This window comes from Brachyistius frenatus, unplaced genomic scaffold (assembly GCF_029030835.1).
Source record: "Brachyistius frenatus isolate BFR_SWC_R1_liver_20210118 unplaced genomic scaffold, ASM2903083v1 Contig_269, whole genome shotgun sequence".
Classification (NCBI taxonomy): domain Eukaryota; kingdom Metazoa; phylum Chordata; class Actinopteri; family Embiotocidae; genus Brachyistius; species Brachyistius frenatus.
This window is the reverse complement of record NW_027210868.1, coordinates 51,542-79,422: the sequence shown is the minus strand read 5'-3', so window position 1 is coordinate 79,422 and position 27,881 is coordinate 51,542. Positions and strand designations below refer to the sequence as shown.

General features: G+C 45.5%; 1 protein-coding gene across 1 annotated transcript; it reads left to right on the top strand.

The window, feature by feature from the left end:
* The first annotated feature begins 350 nt into the window (after positions 1–350).
* On the top strand, positions 351–27,853 carry LOC138634594 (apoptosis-stimulating of p53 protein 2-like). Its single transcript, XM_069721617.1, is given in 19 exon segments — positions 351–706; positions 11,750–11,897; positions 12,325–12,381; positions 12,384–12,437; positions 12,887–12,963; positions 13,194–13,295; positions 13,886–14,042; positions 14,878–15,083; positions 16,316–16,480; positions 16,577–16,796; positions 17,418–17,537; positions 17,751–17,857; positions 18,309–18,681; positions 19,953–20,713; positions 20,799–20,936; positions 22,012–22,145; positions 23,646–23,812; positions 24,034–24,233; positions 25,962–27,853. Coding segments are annotated over 19 exon segments (3,237 nt in total). The 5' UTR covers positions 351–697; the 3' UTR covers positions 26,004–27,853.
* Positions 27,854–27,881: the final 28 nt, after the last annotated feature.

Genomic DNA, 27,881 nt, shown 5'->3' with positions numbered 1-27,881 from the left:
CTATGGAAACCGGTGCTTTTTTGGAGCCGACCTCTAGCGGCACTTTGGTGGTATTGCAGTTTAAGGCACTTCCGCATTGGCCTCATTTTTCGGAGCCGGAAGCTACAAACAATTTTATATCGAGTCTCGCGTGAAACACAAGTCGGTTTGGTAGCGGAGACATACAGCCAGTTATTTCTTTGTCTTTTTTCTTTCTGAACATTTATGTGTCATCATTTGTTTGAATAACTACGGAAGTCGGAGACTGAAGTCGTGACCAGTCGTGTCTCTTTTATTCTGAAAGATACGCAGCGGAAGTTGTCTTCTTACCGGCGTTGCTGCCGCTAATGAGCGGTCTCCGGTGATTGAATGGTCCAGAGCAGCAGTCCGCCTGGTCCTGGAGGGACCGCCGGATCACGGCTCGGCACGAGACATCCGTTTTTCCGCTGCGGTCCTCCGAACCGACAGTTGTGTCTTCCGGCGCCGGTTCATGCCGAGCTTCTCTCCGAAATCCTTCTTTTAATTTGTTCTAATTTGAATTTAGTTCCCGGAGGGACCGGACAGACCGACAGAAAGGCCCGCCGGCTCTCTGCAACAGGTCAGAGGGACTGAGGGCGGCGCGGCGCGGCGGGCGGCGCGGCGGGCAGCGCGGCGCGGCGGGCGGACGCGTTAACGGCTCCGGCTCAGTGTGGATGCGGCGGAGCGGAGAGCTGCCACCATGATGCCGGTGAGTTTCACGACTTTATGAATGAACACACCGGTTCCTGCTTTTTATCAGTATTTGGATCATCCATTCAAATAGAAAGCAGCTTCGTCTGTAACCATCATAACAAGGAGTTCCCATTATTTCCTCCAACTTTGAACTCCCGTCCAGGTGAATGAAGTCAGCATATTCATGGAAAAATTAAATGATCAAAAAATATTCGAAAGAAAACACATTTTGGAAAATACTAAAATGACTAAATAATATATTAATTTTTTACTAAGCTCATGTTTATCCCACTGCATCACATTTTTAAGTTGAACTTTCCATAACGTGATTGTATATGGGCTTTTTTATCAACGATTTTTGATATGGTAGACTCCTCTTTTGCAGTAGAATCATCTTTTGAAATTATCATATTAATTGTGATGCTTATTGAATTTTAGGAGTCATCTTAAAAAAGAAACTGAGGACTTCCTGTGTTTGTTAATAGCTGGAGAGTCAGGAGACAATGAGCTTAGCTTAGCATAAAGACTGGAAACAGAGGGGGAAAGATAGCCTAGCTCTGCCCAAAGGCAAAAAACTACACCTCCCAGTAACTCCTGAAATTGACCAATTAATGATGCAGTTTGTGTTGTCAGGTATTAAAGACGGTAAAATACTGGCTGCTGTAGCTCGGACGGCCATTGATCACTTTGGTGCCTCAGTGATGTAACGTTGGAGGTAATTGTGTCATCAGACATCGAACCCGCGGGAGACACAGAAGCTGTGAGCAGATGAAGTTTGTGACTTCAGTTCAGCTCCATCACTGATAGGAGGACGTTGTCCTCGTTGAGAGTGCTACTTCAGGGTCCTGAGGAACAACGAGCGGTGACCTTTTCGTCCACATGGCGGTAGCTGCTGAATTACTGGTGTTAAAATGCTTGTGGGCGGTTTTATCAGAGCGACTGTGGTTGGGATCTGGACCCCCATCGTGTTGTGGTTCTGTCTCTCTGCTCCGGTACCTCCAGCTCCTGGGAGTCAAGAGGTGTGAGCTATCCATCGAAGCTGTGGCTGTAAATATCTGCACGTATGATCAGCTATTTTTGCATTATCTTCCCTTTTTGTGTCATAAATGATACAAAGAAAAGAAGAACTTGATGAGGTCTGTTTCAGGGAACTGGCTGTTTGTTGATGAGGAAACAATAAGCTGAACTTCTCTCACCAGCATCACCATCTATAGACCTTATTATTATTATTGGTTTTGTTCGGATTGTAAATTCTGCTTTCGACATCATGATATTTATTCAGTGTGATAAGGAAGCTTTTACAACGAGCTCTCGAGCGGAAGCCGCCGATGTTTCAGTGTGAGTGTTGTTAAATGTTGGAGGTGTTTGAGCAGAGAAAGGATCCCTGAATGTTTCCTTTAAGAGGCATCACGCCCTGATCGTTACTCTTAGTCCTCATCATCTTCCAGGCAGGGCTCAGTGGAGCTCGCCGTGCTGCTTGGTAACTGTTGCCACAGTGACCAGAAACACACACACACACACACACACACACACACACACACACACACACACACACACACACACACACACACACACACACACACACACACACACACACACACACAATGTTCAAGGTCATACGGGAACGCTATTATTTTAGTGTTCCTCATGCGATGAGGAACTGAAGCGTTTGTAACCTTCTTATTCATTTATAAAATGCTGACATTTGTGTCTCCAGGCTGATAATAAAACCAGAGACTTTGTTCCGGTCTGACTTCTTTTGTCACATTTAAATGGGACCGTTTTCACATCGGCAGCACTGCAAGGCTTTGATGTCCCCTCAGACCAGAACACATTGCTCCGCTGGTAGCTGGAGGTGCCTTCACTCCCGACCTGAGGCCTGAACTACGCTCAGGTCCAACACATCAGGACGTCTTTCTGTCATCTGGCTGAACAAAACCTCACAAACCAGATCACCAACAACTCACCGTGTCCACTCAGCGTTTCTCAGCATCTGACCAACCACAGACAGGGACAAGTGTTGTGACAGCAGAGCGACTTATTTCATTCATAATTTTAGAAAAATCCAAAGAAGTGAAACGTAATCCACGAGAAAGCAGCTCAGCTGCTGAATGATGGAAGGATGGAAGGATGGAAGGATGGAAGGATGAAGGATGAAGGATGGAAGGATGGAAGGATGAAGGATGAAGGATGGAAGGATGGAAGGATGGAAGGATAAAGGATGAAGGATGAAGGATGAAGGATGGAAGGATGAAGGATGGAAGGATGGAAGGATGAAGGATGAAGGATGGAAGGATGAAGGATGGAAGGATGAAGGATAGAAGGATGAAGGATGGAAGGATGAAGGATGGAAGGATGGAAGGATAAAGGATGAAGGATGAAGGATGGAAGGATGAAGGATGAAGGATGGAAGGATGAATGATGAAGGATGGAAGGATGAAGGATGGAAGGATGAAGGATGAAGGATGGAAGGAAGAAGGATGGAAGGAAGAAGGATGGAAGGATGGAAGGATGAAGGATGAATGATGAAGGATGGAAGGATGAAGGAAGAAGGACGAAAGATGGAAGGATGAAGGATGGAAGGATGAATGATGAAGGCTGAATGATGAAGGATGGAAGGATGAAGGATGAAGGATGGAAGGAAGAAGGATGGAAGGGTGAATGATGAAGGATGGAAGGATGGAAGGATGAAAGATGAAGGATGGAAGGATGAAGGATGGAATGATGAAGGATGAAGGATGAAGGATGGAAGGATGAAGGGATGAAGGATGGAAGGGATGAATGATGAAAGGATGAAGGACGGAAGGATGAAGGATGGAAGGGATGAAATATTGAAGGATGGAAGGATGAAGGATGGAAGGGATGAAAGATGACAGGATGAAGGATGAAGGATGGAAGGGATGAAGGACGAAAGATGAAGGATGGTAGGATGAAGGGATGAATGATGAAGGATGGAGGGATGAAGGATGGAAGGGATGAAAGATGAAAGGATGAAGGATGGAAGGATGAAAGATGGAAGGGATAAAGGGACGAAGGACGGAAGGATGAAGGATGAAGGATGGAAGGATGAAGGATGAAGGATGGAAGGGATGAAGGACGAAGGATGAATGATGAATGATGGAAGGATGAAGGACGAAGGATGAAAGGATGAAGGATGGAAGGATGAAGGGATAAAGGATGAAGGACGAAGGACGAACGATGGAAGGATGAATGATGGAAGGATGAAGGATGGAAGGATGAAGGGATGAAGGATGGAAGGGATGAAATATGAAAGGATGAATGATGGAAGGGATGAAGGATGAAGGACGGAAGGATGAAGGATTGAAGGATGAAGGATGGAAGGATGAAGGGATGAAGGATGGAAGGGATGAAATATGAAAGGATGAATGATGGAAGGATGAAGGATGGAAGGGATGAAGGATGAAGGACGGAAGGATGAAGGGATGAAGGATGGAAGGGATGAAAGATTGAAGGATGAAGGATGGAAGGATGGAAGGGATGAAGGATGGAAGGGATGAAAGATGACAGGATGAAGGATGAATGATAGAAGGATGAAGGATGGAAGGGATGAAGGATGAAAGGACGAAGGATGAAGGATGGAAGGACGAAGGATGGAAGGACGAAGGATGAAGGGACGAAGGACGGAAGGATGAATGATGAAGGACGGAAGGATGGAAGGACGAAGGATGGAAGGATGGTAGGATGAAGGGATGAAAGATGAAAGCATGAAGGATGGAAAGCATGAAGGATGAAGGATGGAAGGGATGAAGGACGAAGGATGAATGATGAATGATGGAAGGATGAAGGACGAAGGATGGAAGGACGAAGGATGAAAAGATGAAGGATGAAAGGACGAAGGATGGAAGGATGAAGGATGAAAGGACGAAGGATGAAGGATGGAAGGATGAAAGGACGAAGGACGAAGGATGGAAGGACGAAGGATGAAGGATGAAGGACAAAGGACAAAGGATGGAAGGACGAAGGATGGAAGGATGAAGGATGAAGGATGGAAGGATGAAGGACGAAGGACGAAGGATGGAAGGATGAAGGATGAAGGACGAAGGATGGAAGGACGAAGGATGGAAGGACGAAGGATGGAAGGACGAAGGATGAAGGACGAAGGATGGAAGGACGAAGGATGTGCTGCTCAAAAAAACTAACCGCCACCTGAATGAATGCATAGCTCACGTCGACAGACTCAACATCACTTCACCATAAAGTACACGGGAAGATCTGATTATAATTACATGTGTGTATTTCATTTAGATGTTTTTTCATGACGTTTATTATTTCAGGACAGAAGAAATAAGAAATACATGTAAAAACATAAAGCGGTGAATTGGCTTGCTGTCATGTTTGTAACTGGAAGTCTTCAGAGCTTCAGTCTGTCAACTGTAGTCTGATATCAGTAAAAACACCATGAAACAATATCTGATGTAAAACTCTCTGGGGAAAGACACAGAACACTCTGTCCTCCACAGAGGACTGTCTCACTCCACAGAGGACCGTCTCACTCCACAGAGGACTGTCTCACTCCACCGAGGACTGTCTCACTCCACCGAGGACCGTCTCACTCCAGAGGACTGTCTCACTCCACCGAGGACTGTCTCACTCCACAGAGGACCGTCTCACTCCACAGAGGACTGTCTCACTCCTCAGAGGACTGTCTCACTCCACCGAGGACTGTCTCACTCCACAGAGGACCGTCTCACTCCAGAGGACTGTCTCACTCCACAGGGGACCGTCTCACTCCACAGAGGACTGTCTCACTCCTCAGAGGACTGTCTCACTCCACCGAGGACTGTCTCACTCCACAGAGGACCGTCTCACTCTACAGAGGACTGTCTCACTCCACCGAGGACTGTATCACTCCACCGAGGACTGTCTCACTCCAGAGGACTGTCTCACTCCTCAGAGGACTGTCTCACTCTACAGAGGACTGTCTCACTCCTCAGAGGACCGTCTCACTCCACAGAGAACTGTTTCACTCCACAGAGAACATCTTCTCTGATTGGTGGGGACATTTTTCAGAGAGACCTGATTGGTCAGTAGGCGGTACTTTTGTACGTTTTGATCTGAAATCTTGACCATAACTGGAGCAGGTTAGCTCTGCAGCATCAGTTACCATGGTGATGTATCCCGGTAAGAAGGGAACCAGCTTCATAGCGACTGAAAAGCTGAAGTTGAACCTGAAGTTATCTGGATAAGCGCAGATCCTCCTTCGTAGTACAGACCTCGGTCTGGTTCAGCCAACATGAACAGTGTTGACCAAGCAGCGTGAATATTACCACATGAAGTTTCAAGCTGTTTTGTTTTTTTAGGTCTTTGTGACATCAGAGAAAATAAATAAGCTTGTCGGTCCGTGTAGCTCCAGAAGTCTACTGCAGTGACTTCCTGTTTCCCATCAATCATGTTTGGCTTTGATTTGGACCCGATGAACCAAACTACAGCTGTGAAAGAGCTCTTTAAACTGGACTGTGAGGCTCTGCAGCAGGAACCATACTGAATACTGAATACTCAGCTTCTACATCACCTGAACACACTGTTAGCAGGGCGGTTTGTCAGCATCGGTAAGATAAGATCAGACTTTATTAATCTTGCGGTGGGGAAATTTAGTGGTCACGACATCTTTAGAATGCAGGGAGGAAAAAAATACAAATACACATGCAATAAAAAAAAAATACAATAAAAAAGAAACTTTAAAGAAATACAAAAATAAACCAGTGTATAAATACACAACAAGCTATATAAACAAAATAAATCAAATACAGCCAGACATATACAGTGAAAGTCCTGCTGTTTGGAACTGCTGCTTTAATCGTTCCCAACTCATTATATTTCACAAGATTATTATATCTGAAGCCTGCACATCAAGAGGAACCTGTGGTTCACAAACACCTCCAAATGTTTACCTGAGTAAATGCACTTGAATTATCTCATCTGAAACTGTTCGACTGCTTCAGCCGCTTTTGTTGAATTACACCAACATCACAGTCAGACTTTGGGAAAAAGAAGCGAGCTAATTAGTGAATTATCCTCGTATGTTTTAAAAGATATCAGGCAGACGTCCTCCCAACAATAGAAGCATGCTGTCCTGTGTTATTTACCATGTTAGTATCCTGAACAGCAGGCAGGGTTTAGGGCTGTGTGTGTGTGTGTGTGTGTGTGTGTGTGTGTGTGTGTGTGTGTGTGTGTGTGTGTGTGTGTGTGTGTGTGTGTGTGTGTGTGTGTGTGTGTGTGTGTGTGTGTGTGTGTGTGATTAATCCAATGCTGTTGCGTCACGTGATGCTGCCGGCCATATGGCTCCAGCCGTCCACGCCTCCCTCTAAACATCGGGGATGTGACATGCAGCTCACCAGCTGCCACCTCGTCTCCCCGAGCAGAAATAGAACAAATGAAAACAGAACTTTATCTGCCGTCCAACACGGATGAGTCCCGACTCACAAGCTCCTCTCACACTTACTTGTTTTTTTTCTTTCTTTCAGGCTGGTCATATTTTGGATTATATGTTGGATTTAATTAAAATCCCGTTGTCAGAATCAGAGATCCTAATTCCTGTCACTCATACTAATCACTGCTGTGTTGTTCTAACTCTCATGTTTCATTGTTGTGTTTTATTTTCCTTGAAAAATATATCTACATATTTCTGTACAATTTTTTTTTTTTTTTATCATTTAGTTAACCAAATGATAAATGACCCATAAACACAAGCAGCTTGCCTTAAACATAATGACAATTGGCCAAATTATGATTTAAATCGCAAACTGAAGAAAGAATAACGAAAGGGCTTCAAGGTTTTTTAGTTGATATAACTAAATTACATATAAGAGCTACAGAGTTCTTGTAGGATGATAAAACAATGATATAAAGTCCCCCTAAAAGAGGAGAATAAAAAGTATGTGTTTTTATTTCTCTGATTTGAACTCGGTCTGACCGGACGTCTCCGGTCGACCGCTCGCTAACTGGATTAAAACGTGGCTCCATGTTGATCATTGTTCAGGAGACTCTGTTTACGTCTTCTAGACAGTCGATGGACGGTTAACGTCCTCCGTCTCTGGGGGGGGGTTCGTGGTATTAGGCAGCGTGATGCTGAGCTAATTCCTGACTGGATTAGGAGCTGCAGGATTTTAACGAGGCCTCGACCGGCGGACACGCCGAGTTTTACCAGCGCCGATCGATGCTGCCATGTACGGAGCATTTATGAGGTCATCGACGGGACTCCAACTTTAATTCAGGGCTCAGTGTAACAGGACGTCTCTACCCTTCCCTCTTGTCGTCCCTGAGGGACAGACCCCCCCGTCCCCCGGTCTCTGATTGGCTGAGGTGTTTCCGGGTCGAACTCGGTTCCGATCCTGATGGCAGTGACCCACTTTTATCTTTATAAACCTGAAGGAAGTCGGCGCTGCTCCAGTTTCCTTCAGCTTTATGTGGGACACCTCAGTTCAGTTCCACCTCAGTTCCACCTCAGTTCCACCTCAGTTCCACCGCTTCATCACCGTCTCCGTCCATCACATCAGATTCAATAAAACAGCAACTGGAAGATCTCTTACTTAATTAGATTTTCTGTTAATCAGAGCATTTACAGCTGAAGAGATATAGATATAGATAGATGTAGATAGATACAGATATAGATAGATAAAGATATAGATAGATGTAGATATAGATAGATATAAAGATATAGATAGATGTAGATATAGATGTAGATAGATAAAGATAAAGATATAGATAGATATAAAGATATAGATAGATGTAGATAGATATAGATATAGATAGGTGTAGATAGATAAAGATATAGATAGATAAAGATAGATAGATAAAGCTATAGATAGATGTAGATATAGATAGATGTAGATAGACATAGATAGACATAGATAAAGATAGATAGATAGATAGATAGATATAGATAGATATAGATAGATGTAGATATAGATGTAGATAGATAGATATTGATAGATGTAGATATATAGATGTAGATAGATATAGATGTAGATATATAGATATAGACACATGTAGATATATAGATAGATAGATATATATATAGATATTGATAGATGTAGATATATAGATAGATGTAGATATATAGATATATATAGATGTAGATGTATAGATATAGACAGATGTAGATATATAGATGTAGATAGATACATGTAGATAGATATATAGATATAGATAGATGTAGATGTGACACTTTATTTCCATTTGCTGCAGCTCTGAATCTGCTGCAGCTGTTTGAGTGTTAACCTGAGTCCTCAAAATCAATATTAACATAGAAAACATTCTGCAGAATAATTAAGTCTTGAAAAATGAAATGTTGATCTTCCCCCAGATTCCTGCTCAGGTACGACTTCACGCGAGCTGAATAATTCCAACGACTTTACCTGCTCGCTCCATGTTGAACTATTTAGTGTCAGAAATGCTGCACAACAAACCAGCTCCTGATTTCATCTGTTCTCCAATAATTGAAATGCAACCACCGACTCTAAAGATGTGTGGGAGGACATGTTTGCTTCAGTGAGGTGTTTTAATTAATATAGAATAGATTTAACTATTAAACATCGTACAGGTATTTGTGGTCTTTAGAGTTTGAATCCTGCTGACTTTGGTGATCCTCAGATGTTTTTACTTTTAAATATCCTGACATCTATTTTCACATTTATTTGGTTGAACTTCCACCACTGGACGTCTGTTAGTGGAGCAGCAGCTATGAGACAAAAAACTCTCGGTATTAGTTTTATTTTTTATCTTGTACACACTCTTATTACTTATTCTTGACATGATGACACACATTTTTTTTAATTTTGCAACAGCAGCAGAAGGTTTTACAACAGAAAAGTCACGATAAACTCAATAATATGTCACGAAGTCGTGACGTCCGAATCCTGAGTGAAGTCTAGAGAGACAGAAGACGAGACGTCGTCATCAGCGGTTCGGTCTGCGGTCGCTGCTCAGCTGCAGCTGGACGTGTAAAAATAGAAATAAAAACAGAATGCGATAATTAGCAAATCACTTAAAACCCATATTTAATTGAAAATATGGGTTAAAATGTTGACACTGAGAAATGTTATTTTTTTAAGAAAATATAAGAATTTGATGGCAGCAACACATTTAAAAGATCACTGTGAGCTCATCTTTAATCTCATTCTCAGCAACCTTTTACCAATTTCCTACAAACATTCACTTGAACTCGAAGATGACATGAATAGAGTTTGTTAATCGTAGGTCAAGGTCAAAGGTCAAGGTCAATATGACCCCAAGTCCATCTTCTCCATCAGTCCCATTTTTGTGCAGGCGATATCTGAGGAATGTCTCGAGGGAATTTCTTAAAAAGTGTCACTGGCGTTTTACTTGGACGCGAGGACGGACTGATTTAAATTTGAAGGTCAAAAGTCAGAGTGACGTCACAAAATAACACGTGTGGCCGTAACTGGAGAAGTCACACATTAATTATGACAAACTTTCACTCAAATATCTAATAAGATGAAATTATTGCGATACTTTTCTGTCTGTTATTCAACACCATCACTGAGGATCAGCTGTTTCACATTTAGGACAGATGCTGAATCAGTGACATCACCGCTGGACGTCCATGTGGAAGTGACTGTTGAGACCTGCTGTGCTGTCAGGATGGAGGTCGTCCCTGAAGCGTCCATGTTTCATAATCTACAGCTTCTGTACGAGTGTCTGTTCAGTTCTTCTGAGCGTTCCTCTCTTTAGCTGTTTCTACAGCAGTAACGGTCAACACAGTGTGTGTGTGTGTGTGTGTCTGTGTGTGTGTGTGTGTGTGTGTGTGTGTGTGTGTGTGTGTGTGTGTGTGTGTGTGTGTGTGTGTGTGTGTGTGTGTGTGTGTGTGTGTGTGTGTGTGTGTGTGTGTGTGTGTGTGTGTGTGTGTGTGTCTGTGTGTGTGTGTGTGTGTGTGTGTGTGTGTGTGTCTGTCTCTGTGTGTGTGTGTGTGTGTGTGTGTGTGTGTGTGTCTGTCTCTGTGTGTGTGTGTGTGTGTGTGTGTGTGTGTGTGTGTGTGTGTGTGTGTGTGTGTGTGTGTGTGTGTGTGTGTGTGTGTGTGTGTGTGTGCGCGCTGCAGTGAGGCTCTGCTCTGGGTGTGAAAAGAAAAGAAGGCAGCTCCTCTTTCAGACCGGGCCGAGTGGAACGATGCAAAAACAGAGAGAGAGGAGACGAGAGCTGAACATGACGGAGCAGAATCAGGACCAGAATCAGAATCAGAACCAGAACCAGAACCAGAATCAGGACCAGAACCAGAATCAGAACCAGAACCAGAATCAGAACCAGAACCAGAACCAGAACCAGAATCAGAACCAGAATCAGAACCAGAACCAGAACCAGAATCAGAATCAGGACGTCTCAGGACAGTCGGGCTGCAGGTTGAAGAACCGTTTCAGAATCTTTGAAGAGCGGTTTCTCACCTCCAGATAAATGAAGGCTGGAGAAATGCTGAAGCTGCTCGGTGCCGGCTGGTGGGCCGTGGGAGGGACGGAGCTCCGGGCCTATCAGCACCCTGCTGGAGGAACAGATGGCCTGTTGCATCATGGGAGTTCTGTCCACAAATATCTGTTACAGTCTTGAATAACACAGGAAAGCTTAAAAAAATAAAAAGAAGAAGGCAGGTCTGTGGATGGAGATCACCTCGTTACATGCTGGTGTATTAAAAGCGTCCAGAACAGGACGCTTCCAGCCGGCTTTGTTTTCACACTTTAAAGCGGATCGTTGGAAACTCGACTGTCAAAGCACACCGAGGTCATTAAAGTGCTGCGGACCAGACGCTGGAGTTCAATGGTTTTACAATAACATGCTCCAACGCGTCAGTGGAAGTTACTTTAGATTTTCTGTCATAAAACCAGCTGGAACCGTTTCTGCTGACGTCAGGTTCAAACTGATGAAAGAAATCTTTGGTTGTAAGTTTTGTTCGTGACGTCGGAGTTTCTCGAGACAGCGAGTTCATCGGTGTGTTTAGAAATACTGCAAGTCAGGTTTATACCATCATATTACTGTAGGAAGCTTGGGTTGTTGGTGTAACCCCCCCCCCACCCCCTCTTTGTGTTGGCAGATGTTCCTCACCGTGTACCTCAGTAACAACGACCAGCACTTCAACGAGGTTCCCATCACGCCGGAGACTCTGTGCAGAGACGTGCTGGAGCTCTGCAGGGAGCCCGGAGAGGTCGACTGCTACCTGGCGGAGATGTGGAGGAGCTCCGGTGAGTTCCCAAAGAAATCTACGGAGTCCTGCAGGGGACATACAGAGAGAAACACAATCGATCCCACCAGATACTCAATCATGTGCAGATGAGTTTCTATAGAGACATCACAGCAGAACAGTTTCTCCTCTCAGCATGAAGGTCACCTGCTTCAACTGTCAGCTGACCGACTATAAAGGCGATAGCATCCTCAGAGTTAGCATGTTGCTAACGATATAATCACAAACCCTCAATATCATCGTTATTGACTTTTACTAACAATAATCCTTCACATCCTTCATCACACGACACGCTGATGTTTGACTGTTTCAGAAACATCGAGGAACAGTTATAATTACACCATCTGTCCTCGTGGTGTCGTTGTAATTACCATAATGTAGTTGTCTAATTAATAATAAGAGAACATTGTGTTTTCCAACCCATCAAGAACGTGTTGTTGGCGAAGCGGAGCAGATGCTGGAGGTGCTGCAGCGATGGGGGGGGCAGAGGGGGAGGTCCGCTACCTGCTGCGTCACCACAGAGCTCTGGGACGGGAGTCGGGTAAGGACAGGTTCACCACCATAAACAGCTAATTACCAAAAGATCAATGATTATGAATATATAATTACCATGTGAATAAAGTATAACCTGTTTAATGTGATTTAACCACCAGGAGAAAAACATAGATGGAACAGTTTGATCACAGCCTCACATCTACTTGGGTTGTCACTAGTTTTGCAGATATTTGGTCATAAAGTTTTTAAAACTGTAAAAGACTGAAGACCAGCAGGATTCATCCCCTCGGTGCCAGAAACATTTATACTCAATTTCATGCCAATGCATCCACTAGATTTTCAGCAATTTTCCCAGATGAGTATGAACTTTGACCTGCCCGGTGACAGAAGAAGAGGCGGAGTCATCAAAGTCTCGGCAGCGTCGTGGAGAGATTTCGTGCCAAAGTGCCGAACTGGCAGAATTACAATAACACCAAAAAACCCGTTTGTGTCCAGGTGGATCTGTCTCTGCAAACCCGATGCTGAAGAGGAACCCGGCGAGAACGTCTGTGGACAGATGTCTGGAGAACGGGGTGAGACTGGAGAAGATTCATCCTCAAAGTCCGTCTGTCCAAACTCACTCAGAAACTGAATGTGGAAAATAAACGATGGAAATGATTCACAAACAGAACTGGAACGTACAGACAGCTGTGAAGGTGAGCTGTCACTCTGACGGGTGTGTGTGTGTGTGTGTGTGTGTGTGTGTGTGTGTGTGCGTGCGTGTGTGTGTGTGTGTGTGTGTGTGTGTGTGTGTGTGTTGCAGGTCTCTGCGACTCGTGTTGACCTGACACTGAGTGAGCTACAGGACCTGGCGAGCCGACAGCAGCAGCAGATCAGCGCTCAGCAGCAGCAGCTGGCCGGCAAGGTCCGACACAAACACACAAACACACAAACACAAACAGAAACACAAACAGAGAAACACAAACAGAGACACACCATGAGCATGGGGGGGATATGTGACCTAAAGACACATAAACATCTAGACACCAAACGAGCGCTGTGGTTGATGGATTTCACTACAAGTGCATCTGGAAAGAGTCTGAACAGCCAGTATGAAGAAATGATGAGGCGGCTGATATTATCAAGTCCTCCTCCTCTGGTATCATGAGAGTCCAGTTGAAGCTTTAATAATATCATACAATGAAAACAATGCACTTCATTTATTAACAACACCGACGAAGAGCAACGTGTTCGAGGCGTCGCTGGTTTTACGGTGTTAACAAACGAATCGCATCGGGAGCTTTAAGTGACTAATTTACTCTCCGAGCATGAATTAGATGGCCGAACCTTCGGTGTGTGAACGACACGGTGTCACACGCAGAGACAGATGAGCAGCTGAATATAGTTTAGAGACAAACCCAGCTCCGTCTGCAGCCGCTCGCTCTATCGGCGGCACGTTGACATGGATGAAGCTCCGGTGATCGAAGGCCTGATTGGTTGTCCGGGTGTCTGCAGGAGGAGCGGCTGAGATACCTGAAGCAGCAGGAGGCGTCGGAGCAGGGCCGGCTGCAGCAGCTCCGAGAGAACGCACACAACCAGGAGGCCAAGCTGCGACGGGTCCGGGCCCTCAGGGGCCAGGTGGAGCAGAAACGGCTCAGTAACAGCAAACTAGGTCAGTGGGATGGACCAGATCAGATCAGATCAGATCAGACCAGACCAGACCAGATCAGACCAGACCAGACCAGACCAGACCAGATCAGATCAGACCAGACCAGACCAGATCGGACCAGACCTAATCAGATCAGATCAGATCAGATCAGACCAGACCAGACCAGATCAGACCAGATCAGATCAGATCAGATCAGATCAGATCAGATCAGATCAGACCAGACCTAATCAGATCAGATCAGATCAGACCAGACCAGACCAGATCAGACCAGATCAGACCAGACCAGACCTAATCCGATCAGATCAGATCAGATCAGACCAGACCAGATCAGATCAGATCAGATCAGATCAGACCAGACCAGACCAGATCAGATCAGACCAGACCAGACCTAATCAGATCAGATCAGATCAGATCAGACCAGACCAGACCAGACCTAATCAGATCAGATCAGACCAGACCAGATCAGATCAGACCAGACCTAATCAGATCAGATCAGACCAGACCAGATCAGATCAGACCAGATCAGACCAGACCAGACCAGATCAGACCAGATCAGATCAGACCAGATCAGACCAGATCAGATCAGACCAGACCAGATGGAATGAGATTGGACTCAGGCTCATCATTACTGCACGGTTGGCATTAAGCTGCTTGTCATTTCAAATGTTATTGTGACTGTTTCATCCTTTCAGATTTCTATCTGCTCAGCTGTTTTCTTCAGCATGTAGCTTTAAATTAGTCTTTTTTATGAAATGAAAAAAAGGGTTTTGTCGTAAAAGTGTGGCTGTGTGAATGTTATCCTGATACGGGTGTTAAATCCTCTCTGTTTGTGTGTTAGTGGAGGAGATCGAGCAGATGACCACCTTGTTCCAGCAGAAGCAGAGGGAGCTGCTGGCGGCCGTGGGGAGGGTGGAGGAGCTGAGCGACCAGCTGGAGGCGCTGAGGAGCAACAGGCTGGAGCCTCCGTGTCCTCCCTCCGCTCCTCCTCACTACCACAACTCTTTCTCCACCGCTGAGCTGGAGTGCCTCTTTAAAGAGCTGCAGGTGAGCTTTCGGTCTTATGATTCATCCGTGAAGTCCACATGTTGTGCGACCAGGACTCCTGCAGTCCTGTTGGTTTTCTACAGAGACGATGTCACAGCCCTCAGATGGAAAATCTGGATGTGAAAATCATCATCAGAACAAACAATGAAGAAAAGCTGCTCTGAAAAATATTTGACATCATTAAGCAACCGACTACAACAGTAAAAATAAAACTGCTGACTCATCATTGCATTTAGTGCTAATTATCCAGTAGAAGATAGAACATGTATATTTTGCTGATTTTACCTGTAAAGGCACCACTGACAGAAATATTCTGGCAAAATAAGTTTTAGTTTTGATGATATTCATCAGAAAAAGGTAAGAACTGTTATAAGGCTTCACTTTTAAATGCAACCTTCTCGGGTGTTTGTGGCCAACAGTCCTGTTTGTAGAAAAGCATCCTAAAAGAGCATCTAAAGAGGTCAAACATGCATAATTACAGATTATACAACAATTATACAACCAGTAGCTCCGCCTCAGAGATCTGATTGGTCAACAGCACGTTAGGAACAAATCATCATGACATCACATCCTGCTCATCACTACAAATATCCCTCCACCTCCTCAATGGAATATAGAATTAAAACAGAGTTTAATGTAATATGTAATATAATGTAGTTTCTACTTGTTATAGATCTATTAAATGACCCATTTGGTGAAGTCGGGTCTCTTTTGGTCCTTTTTGGTCGCTCCGAGCACCCGTACCGTAACACCACGGATAGTCACGCACTTAATTGTTAGTCGTACCCCATGTGTTGCCATGGAAACGGAGATCACACTCAGAAAATGTTGTATATTTTGAGAGCGAATTGCCCCACAATATGAACACGTTTAGGTTACATATTTTATTACTAAATTAATTACTACTAAATTTCCCCACTGTGGGATTAATAAAGTTCTTATCTTATTTATTAAATGATCTTAAATTATTATTATTATCTCATTTAGTTGGTAGCTTGTTGCACAATCACAATATTACAATCATCCTCTCGTGTAATATTACTTGAATAAGAAAAAGACACATCAGGCTGGTGAACTAGTCTCTGAGACACATCGCTCCTGCTGGTTTTCCATCACACAGTTTGGACGGTCGTGAATCAAGTCTGGATTCTGCAGTATTAAAAGTTGTATATTTACCTCGGTGAACTTTCTCCCACCTCCGTCCCTGACCCCGACACCTTCCTCCCTCCCAGCTGCGCAACAAGCTGAACCAGGATCAGAGCGCCCGGCTGCAGCAGCAGAGAGACAGCCTGAACAAGAGGAACCTGGAGGTGACGACGATGGACCGCCGGCTCGCCGAGCTTCGAGAGCGTCTCTGGAAGAAGAAGGCGGCGCTGCAGCAGAAGGACAACCAGCCTGTGAGTTTGGACATGCAGAATAAAAAAGGCTTTCGTTCGATCATTCCTTTTCTTCAGAGATTCCATCTCCAGCTGTCATATTTGCGTTGCCTCCAGGTGGCTTCAGATGGCGTGGCCCCCCAGCCAGGTGGCGGCTCCAGAGTGGCGGCGGTGGGACCGTACATCCAGGCGTCCTCCCCGTCCAGCTCCCAGGAGCCTCCTCCGCGGGGCCTCCAGGAGACGGCGCTGAAGCCGGCGTACCCAGACGGCACCGCCATCCCGCCCACGCCCGACTCGTCCCTGAAGCCGCCGCCTCGACCCGCCAAACCGGCCTCAGGTGATCCAATCAGTCACAGCACACCTGATGTCAAGGAACTTAACAGGGAAGGTTTCACCACAGGAACGTACAACGATATGAAGATAAACAAGAACTCAGCTGGAAGGAACAACTCCCTTTAACAGGGAGAAAACCATCAGAGAGAGAGGGGGGGAGGGAGAGAGAGAGGGAATAAGAGAGAGAGAATATAAGAGAGAGGGAGAGAGAGAGAGAGAGAGGGAGAGAGAGGGAATAAGAGAGAGAGAGAGAGAATGAGAGAGAGAGAATGAGAGAGAGAGAATAGAGAGAGAGAGAATGAGAGAGAGAGAATAAGAGAGAGAGAGAGAGAGAGAGGGAATAAGAGAGAGAGAATGAGAGAGAGGGAGAGAGAGAGAGGGAATAAGAGAGAGAATAAGAGAGAGAGAGAGATATAAAAAAAGAGGGAATAAGAGAGAGAGAGAGAATATAAAAAAGAGGGAATAAGAGAGAGAGAGAATATAAAAGAGAGGGAGAATAAGAGAGAGGGAGAGTGTAACCTCCAAACAACATGTGATTGGCTCTGTCCAATCAGGTTGCAGCATCGTTTGGACCCTGAGGTGTCTCTTCTACTGTCATGGATCTACGTCTCTCTGCTCTTCACAGGGTTCAACACGTCCAAACTAAAAGTGTGTGAGTGGAGCGGCTCGTTGTGTGAGCCCAGTGGAGGTTATGGCCACGCCTCCACCCTGCCTCGCATGTCCAGCCTCAGCTGCCACAGCTCAGGTCAGTGACCCCCCCCTCCCCCACCCCGGGGTACCACACCCTTGGTCTGCAATCATAGAAAGCCGTCCTCTCGTGAGCGGTTTTATTTAAAAAATATGTCAAATCAACCCAGAAGAGAAGAATTTAATCAACTTCCTGTCTGGTAGTCTGTTATTGTTTTAGTTCTTTAAAATCCAACATTAGAAATTGTTGGTGTAATTTTCTGTCATGTAGGTGGTGAGACACTCACAGACCGGACGGGCCTCTCTGGGTCGGACCTCCCACCCCCCGTCCCCTCACGGTCCAATCACACCACTGAGAGCCCGCTCAGGGACAACGAGGTACCGCTCTCAGTCACATGTCTTATAGTAGAAAAACCTGACGCTCATTTATATTCAGCATGGTGATGTTATTTGAAATTAAGGAGCAGGCAGCACTTTGTTAGGTATTAATAATCATTGTTGACCAAAGTGAAGGATGCAACTGTTGTTTATCATTTAGATTGATGTAATATTTCAAAATAGAAGCTCAGTCGGTTTCCCTGTGATCATGTGGCTACACTGCTGCCAGATTCAGAGTTGGATTTTGTACAATGATTATGAACAATAAGACCAATGATAATGAACACAATACAAACCAGCAAGGAAACGAGTCCATATATGAAATGCTTTATTTTTAGTGGTCATCTTTTTTTTTCATCTCTTGGAAGTTGAACAGTGTCGTTATGGAACAGCAGAAAGTAACAGCAGTCATCTCTGCTGACAGTAATCCTCTTTGTCTGCTCTGTTTCAGGCCTCAGGTAAAGGTGTGTCAGCCCCGCCTCCAGTTCCCAGTAAGCCCAAACCGTTCTTCTGCCCCGGCCCGCCAACCTTCTCCAAGCCCCCCTACAGCACCGGGACCTTCCCCGGGAAGGTGAAGCCGGTGGGGGGCCACCTGAGGGCTCCGGGGCTCCTCTCCTGCCACAGCAACACGCTCCCTCTGCCCAACAAGCAGGAGAGTCCTCCGGCCGCCGCGGTGCGACCCTACACCCCCAACCTCTCGGACGGCCCCCCCGCGGTGCTGCGGAAGCCTCAGACTCTGGCGGCTTCGTCCATCTACTCCATGTACACCCAGAGGGGCTACCAACCGAGCGGCCAGGGCACGCTGCCCCGCAGCCAGCCCCGAGGTGATGCTCATTCAGTTTCCTTCTTACACTTCTCACACACACACACACACACACACACACACACACACACACACACACACACACACACACACACACACACACACACACACACACACACACACACACACACACACACACACACACACACACACACACACACACACACACACACACACACACACACACACACACACACACACACACACACACACACACACACACACACACACACACACACACACACACACACACACACACACACACACACACACACACACACACACACACACACACACACACAGACACACACACACACACACACACACACACACACACAGACACACACACACACACACACACACACACACAGACACACACACACACACACACACACACACACACACACACACACACACACACACACACAGACACACAGACACACACACACAGACACACACAGACACACACACAGACACACACACACACACACACACACACACACACACACACACACACACACACACACACACACACACACACACACACACACACACACACACACACACACACACAGACACACACACACACACACACACACACAGACACGTCCCACAACCACCACGTACACCCACCCACCCAGGCAGTGTGTCTCAGGCCTTATGATATGATATGAGCACCATGGACGTTCTTTTAATATTCCTGTTCATCACAAAAACATTTCCACTTGACTTTCATCTGATTTTTACTCGTGTCTGTTTTTGAGAAATTGTTAGAGATATTTGGAACAGTTGTAACCGCCACCACGATGTAAATGTGATGCCACACCACGACTCTGCGTTATTAATCAAATTCTTCTGACAAACATTAAGTTTTAGAAGTTATTTGGGACTCCAATATAATCAATACAACAAGAACAACACTAGAAAATACAAATTATAGATAAACATTGATGCAAAATGTTTTTAAACGGGAACACTTGCGCTCTTATCCTCATCAGAAAGTATTTATTACTTTGAACCAAACTGAGCTGCACCACCGTGAAGGCTGGATTTCATTCAGGACTGTTAGTCTTGGAAGAATTGATTGTTAGTTTGTATGTTCATGATAAAAAAGGCTCATTCTGACTTTTCTCACACTTTTTCCCCAATAAACTTTTTTGGTGTTCATCCTATTTGAGGACGTAATTTTTTTATATATAAAATAATACATTTTGTAAAGTTGGCTTTATAAGCTCCCCCTGCTGACTTTACTTCCTGTCTCTCCCTTCTCAGTGTACGGAAAACCGGTCCTCCCAGCCAGCGGGGGGCAGCAGTCTGCCGGCTCAGATAACGGCGCTTTGAATTCTGGGCTTTGTGGTTCTGAAGGGAGCGAGGCTGACGGCAACAGTTGTCCCGATAACGGCAAAAGCGTCGGAGGAGACGCAACAGAACGCGTCACCGCTCGCCCGCTCAGCCCCACCAAGCTCCTCCCCTTCCTGTCCAACCCTCACAGGAACCCCAGCGACGCCGACCTGGAGGCCCTGCGGCGCCGGCTGCACCACGCCCCCCGGCCCCTGAAGAAACGCGGCTCCATCACAGAGCCCGAAGGTCCAACCGGACCCAACATCCAGAAGCTGCTCTACCAGAAGACGACTCTGGCTGCCATGGAAACCATCCACGCCGAGGCGGTCGGTCCAGCGGGGACGCACGCTGCGGACGGGACGGGCGGTGCGGATGTGACGTCGAGGCTCGGGGATAACAGAGACGCCTTAAACGCGCCGTCAGCTGACAGCCCCGAGGAAAGTATGACTCCTCCCCCGCTGCCCCCCCGCTCACCCATCCCCGAGCCCACTTCCTGTCACTCGCTGACGCCGGAGGAGGAGGAGGAGGAGGAGGAGGTGCGTCTGCCAGCCTCCGTCCGTCAGGGCCACTATCCAGAGGAGTTCCCCCCATACCCGCCCCCCCCTTACCCGAGCTGTGGGGAGGCGGAGCCGAGGGACGATGCCGCCAACCTGCAGCCGCCGGAGGTCACGGGACAGGTCACAGCGCCTCCGGTGAGAGGCGGGACGACAGTCCAGTCAGGTCGGCTGAACGAGGGGAGACAACTTCATGACCGTCCGTCTGTTGTTCCTGTCGCAGGGTAAGAGGTCCATCCTCCACGGAGCCGGCGCCGAGCGGATCCACCACAGCATGCGGGTGAAGTTCAACGCGCTGGTGCTGCTGCTGGACTCGTCTCTGGAGGGCGAGTACGACCTGGTCCAGAGGGTCATCTACGACGTGAGTCACACGGCTGCTCTCTGCTCGTCCACCACAAACAGGTCCAGTTCAACTCTCAGCGAAACGGACTGAGGGAATAAAATCATCATAATTAAAATGTCTTTAAAGCTCTGCTGCTGTTGAACAACGGCTGAACTGTCTGGATGATATGAGACATTTCACAGTGTTATGATCGATAGGGAATATTCATATTGATATCCAAAAACACATTTCCCCCTGTGGCCCACTTGGCCACGAGGTCAGAGTTTTACTGGCCCCTTTTATATCTTCTCCACAACTTTGGTGATTTATAATAAACAACACATCAACCAGTGAAGCTGCTCAGTTGATCCTTCAGTCCAAGTAAATGTCAGATTTGAAGTGATTCCCTTCACGGTGCTCGTGAGATATCATATTCACAGGTGGGACTGACGGAGGTGAAGTCACATTGACCTCTGACCTCTGAATCCAATCCGTTTCTTGCTGAAGTAGACGTACTGTAAATATTTGTGACAAATTTGAAGAAATTCCCTCAAGGCGTCCCTGAAACATCAGCGTCCGTGAGGATGTGAGTCGACTGTGACCTTGACCTTTGACCTTTGACCACCAAACTCTAATCAATTCATCCTTGTTCCCAATTTGAAGAAATTCCACCCAGGTGTTCTTGGATGCGTTGAATTGCGGTTACGGTGACCCTGACCTTTGACCTTTAACCACCAAAATGTAATCAGCTCATCCTCGGTAACAAGCATAGACTATGTAAAGTTGGACATAACTGCAAAATGAGACCTTAAGCTGCAATACCACCGAGTGCCACTAGAGGTCGCTCCGAAAAGGTTTTTAGGCTGAGGTTGCAGCTTCGGTCCACGTCGGTACGTTTCATCTCTGCAGGAATCACGAGCGCCGACAGATGTGGAGGAGTGTTGTTGCTCCTCCTTCTTTCTTCAGCAGACTCTGACTCATCGGGCGTTTTCCGCATTCGTGCATTTTATCGGTCGTCCGTCTTGAAAACGACGGCGTCAAAAAAAATGCAAATGTTGACATTAACAGCTGCTGAGTCTCCAGACGACGACGTGTCCACGTGTCTGTGTTGCAGGTGGACGACCCGAGCATGGCGAACGACGAGGGCATCACGGCGCTGCACAACGCCGTCTGCGCCGGCCACACCGACATCGTCAAGTTTCTGGTTCAGTTTGGTGTCAACATCAACGCTGCCGACAGCGACGGCTGGTGAGTCAGAACCGCCGCGGTCAGAACCAGACCAGTCAGAACCAGAGCAGTCAGAACCAGAGCGATCAGAACCGCCGCGGTCAGAACCAGACCAGTCAGAACCAGAGCAGTCAGAACCAGAGCGGTTAGAACCAGAGCAGTCAGAACCAGAACCAGAGTGGTCAGAACCACAGCGGTCCGGCCAGCCGGCCTCATCTTCAGTCAGGACTGGTTGGTCAGGACGGGTTATTATTTCTGTCAGATTTTACTTCTATGGTGCCAAATCACAGTTATCTCGGGGCACTTCACGATAACGACAGCAAACATAGTGAGAAACCAACAATTCATCAATTCTCATGAGCAACTGTTCGAGAAGAAACCTCGGAGACTCGGAGGACGAGGGCGGTCATCGGTCCGAACCGGTTGGAGGAACCACAGATCAGAAACATGCTGCTGCAGAGCAACAGACACCAGCAGGAAGGCAGGGAGAGGAGAAATCAGAAAGTAACGCAGCGTCTGCTTTTTATTTTTATTTGATTAAGTTAATAACGTGTGATAGTGTCATATAAATGCATGGAAGGTGAACGAGAGAGTCGAGGAGAGGCGGTGATCAATGTGTACCACAGCACCATCAGAGGAGGTTTCCCAGGTCCTCACAAAACCAGTTGTTGATGCTCATCAGGCTAAAAAAAAAGCTTAGAAAAGCCTCTTTCTGGTGTAGATAAGATGCTTTATGTTTGGAATGAGGAAAACGCTGCATGAGAACCTTATTTGGCCTGAGAAACATGGTGGCGGTATCATCATGGTTTGGGCTGTTTTTGGTGCAGCTGCCATTTTATTGCCATCATATTTATGTTTATTCTGAGCCACCGGTTCCAATTAAGCAATAGCTTAGCAGGAAGTGACCATATTTGGACGAGCTGGGGGAGGAGCCAGCGGTGGATCTGACCGATCTGATCGGAAACCCGACAATACTACGTCCCGCCCACCGATAGCTGTAACCTGACTGCACCACAGGCCTGTCAATCAAACAGACACGCCCCCCAAAACAGGTCTTCTTGAATCTTCTTTTCTAATGAATGAGGGATTATTTTCAGATGGACCTCCAGAAAACTAAGAAGAAGGAGTGACTTTAGCTAACAACACCGAGAGAACTGATGGACACATTTGATTCACTTTGGATTTGATGACAGAAGTTGAATGGGAGTCTATGGAGCCGGAGGCTTTTTGGAGCCGACCTCTAGTGGCACTCGCTGGTATTGCAGCTGAAGACACTTCTGGATCAGAACCATTTTACAGACCTGAAGCTACGAACACTTTTATAATAAGTCTTTGGTCGTTTACGTGGTCCTGAGCCATGATTCCAATCCAGTACGTTTCTCCTAAAAATGTTTATGCTCGGTATTTTTCTGTGTTGGACGATAACGTCTTCGTTGTTTCTCCAAACCAAAGAACTGAGCTGTCAGTGAGCAGCACCAGACCAGTTGGACCGTTCTTACTCTCCCGTCCTCTCGTCTCCAGGACTCCTCTTCACTGCGCTGCCTCCTGTAACAACGTCCAGGTCTGTAAGTTCCTGGTGGAGTCCGGCGCCGCCGTGTTCGCCACCACATACAGCGACATGCAGACGGCTGCTGACAAATGTGAGGAGATGGAGGAGGGCTACGCCCAGTGCTCCCAGTTCCTCTACGGTGAGGCTAAACTCTTCATGGCCATGTAACATATTCACAGAAAACAGAACTCTAAATCTGGATCTGTGGGGAGGTTCCTCGTTCCTGGATGTTGATACACGGATGTCATTTCACCACGTTGTTTGTTACAGTTGAGGTCGCACAAAAATATCAAATTGCTGACTTTGACTTTTTGATTTTGACAATTCAGGAAGTGTTCCTTCTCCCTTTTGTTGCCGTAGGCGTCCAGGAGAAGATGGGCGTGATGAACCGCGGCGTGGTGTACGCGCTGTGGGACTACGAGCCTCAGAGCGACGACGAGCTCGGCTTCAGCGAGGGCGACTGCATGACGGTGCTGAGACGAGAAGATGAGGTGGAGACGGAGTGGTGGTGGGCGCGATGCGGCGACCACGAGGGATACATCCCCCGCAACCTGCTGGGGGTGAGTGGACCACACAGCTGATGAACCTCATACCAACAGTTCAGACTTAAGCTATTGAGATTTAGATTTTTCAGAATTCTAATTTCTCAAAAATTACTGGACTTAATATCCAATAACACCAGGATTTAACTTTCAATGGAATATCTATAGTTTTTCAACAACTAGCTGTGTGAGTAAGAAGTTGGGACGCTGGGTAAAATGTAAATAAAAAAAAGAATGCGATGATTTGCAAATCACATCAACACATATTGAATTGAAAATAGACCAAAGACAACCTATCAAATGGAGAAATGGTATTGTTTTATAAAGATATCTGCTCATTTTGAATTTGACAGCAGCAACATGTTTAAAAAAAGTTGTGACAGGATCAACAAAAGATGGAAAAGTTGTGTAGCACTAAAAAAAAACTAAAAAAAAAAAACACCTGGTGGAACATGACAACTAACCAGGTTACCGTGGCAACAGATCAGTAACATGATTGGGTATAAAAGATGATTTCAGAGAGACAGAGTCTCTCAGCAGTGAAGATGGGGAGAGGTTCACCACTCTGAAAGACTGTGTTGGAAAATAGTTCAACAATCTAAGAATAATGTTCCTCAACGTAAAACTACAAAGAATTAGTGGATTTCATCGTCTACGGTTCATAATATCATTAAAAGATTCAGAGAATCTGGAGAAATCTCTGAACACAAGGGACAAGGCTGGAAACCAATATTGGATGGTGGTGATCTTCGGGCCCTCAGGCAGCACTGCATTAAAAACACACTATTCTGGAGTGGAAATCACTGCATGGGCTCAGGAACACTTGTGAAAACCATCGTCTGTGAACACAGTTCATCGCTGCGTCCACAAATGATGTTAAAACTCTCCAAAGAAGAAACCAGATAGAAACATGATCCAGAACGATAAATAAAAATAACAAAAAAAACAGTAAAATGTCTCCATTTCAACATTTGATGTTATCTTTGTTCTATTTACAATTAAATATGAGTTCATGTAATTTGCAAATCATTGTATTCTATTTTTATTTAGATTTTACACATCGTCCCAACGTTTTGTGGAAACAGGGTTGTACATTCACAAAGCTTCAACCGGCAAATATTTCAATGAAGACTTGTGCATGAATTTCTCATCATCAGCGCACAATATCTACTGAATATTTAAATAATGTGCTGTGCGTTAGCAGGATAGCTCTTCATTTAACAGGTTCTGCACTTTGGAAATAATTTTCCAGGAAATGTTTTGTGCAGCTGATACATCATCACTTCTCTTTTATGAGTAACCTGCTAAAATGTACAGTAGTTATTACATCGTTTTTACATTTATTACATTTTGTTTCGGCCTGGTAAAATGTTACACTGCCAATTAAAGGATTTTTGAACTTGCACTCAATTGAACCATGTTTTCATTTTACCAGCAATTATTACCGAATGACAAAATTTTGACTAATATATCCATTATTTATTTAATTATATGACCTGTAAGATGGTGTTAAAAACTGCTTCAACAGTGCATATTCATCAAAGGATGATGCAGTAGGACTAACGAGCAGGCGTTGACCCATCAGCCCTGCCAGTGTCAGTCGGCTGCTTCTTCCAGTTCTCCCTAAATCTGCTTTAATCAGGATTTTAAGAATCCTATTACTCAACAGTCTTACGTAAGACCTTTTAGTATTTAATGTTATCTTCGTGGTGCTTCAATGAGAAACGCTCTGCCTTTTATTCCCAGCTGTGTCTGAGGATCAAGCCGCGGCAGAGGACCCTGGCTTAACGACGACCGACGTCTCCTTCAGAGGACGAGGGAGACGCAGCACAGAAACATCCGAAGGTCCCGGCGATGATCCTGAACCGCCATCGGACCTCTGGTTGGTTTTCAACCGCAGCACAAAGAATGAGACGATAGTTCACCTGCAGGTGTTTCACGTTGGCTGATGGGTCGTACCAGGAAACCTCAATCACAATGTGAACACTCGTTTGGGAATTGCGTGTAACGTGCTTTCTTTCTTTTCATTTACATTTTTTTTATTCAAACTGAGAGCTGAGAGTAAGAAAGGAATTACTGGGAGAGAAAAAGTCAGTAACACATGCAAGAAATGTCCCGGAGCCTGAAGCTGGACCTGGTTCACTGCAGCTGGACCATCACTCTTTGTATTACTAAATGTAGCTTCCAAAATGCATGGAGATATTGGGAGTATGATGAAACACACCTCCAGGGCGTCTACAGTGGGACGGTCTGTATTGTTACGTAGTGGACTGAGTCTTGCTTACGTACGGAGATACAGAATCACACGATGACGTCTTGTGTGCAAACAAGGTAGAAACTTGTGAAAAGAAAATGACTCGCATGAACAAAAGAGTAACTTGTTTCAACACGACAATAACTTGTGTTAACACAATGATATTTTGTGTAAACAAGATTATTTTTTTAAGAGAGCTATTCGGACTTCCAGTATCCCTTCAGTCTGAGGGAGAAAGAACGATTCATCACTATTCTTGATGAACGTCCTCCTCTATTGAGAGTACATTTAACAATTCGTTGGTTTGTGAACGTTATGAATCCTCCAGTTCAGATTCTGTCCGTCACCATCTTGTTAGTTCGGAGCGGTTTGGAGCAGGAAGTGACCATATTTGGACGAGCTGGGGAGGAGCCAGAGGTGGATCTGACCGATCTGATCGGAAACCTGACGATACTACGTCCCGCCCACCGATAGCTGTAACCTGACTGCACCACAGGCCTGTCAATCAAACAGACACGCCCCCAAAAACAGGTCTTCTTGAATCTTCTTTTCTAATGAATGAGGGATTATTTTCAGATGGACCTCCAGAAAACTAAGAAGAAGGAGTGACTTTAGCTAACAACACCGAGATAACTGATGGACACATTTTATTCACTTTGGATTTGATGAGAGAAGTTGAATGGGAGTCTATGGAGCCGGAGGCTTTTTGGAGCCGACCTCTAGTGGCACTCGCTGGTATTGCAGCTGAAGACACTTCTGGATCGGAACCATTTTACAGACCCGGAAGCTACGAACTCTTTTATAAACAGTCTGGGTTCTTACAACATTAAACCCGTTCTGTGTGCGTAGGACAACTATTCTTATGTTCCTCACACAGAATTATCAGGAACATTATCTATTTACAACCATTGTTGCAAGAAATATTCAAAATAGTGTTGATTACTGTCCAGGAGGACCGAGATGTTGCTGATGACATAAACATGTAATGCTGAGCAGGACCAGTGTGCATGATCATTTTTTAACTCATGAGGCTGAAAACAAGATGTGAAAAATCATTTTTGTGTCCCCAAGAACTCTTTTACCAAACCCAGCTCAGTGTGAACAGGGTGCCACCTGTTAGTTTAATATTTATCATTAATGACCTTGTTTTTAAAGTGTTTTTTGTTCATTTTTTCCCCAAAAAAATGTCTGTTCATCAGGTAGCATCAGAGAGCATAAAATAAAATGACAATCTACATCAGCAAATATAAAATATGTAATATTGTGAAAAATCTAAATGGTGAATTCCTCGCTGGCCTGTCCTGAAAGCTTTAGTACTCAATGCTGACATGTGGAAGCTCGAGATTTTCTTAACATCCCAGAAATAAACCAGAAGTTCCTCCTGCTTTCTGTCTGTGTGCTCGGTGCAGAAA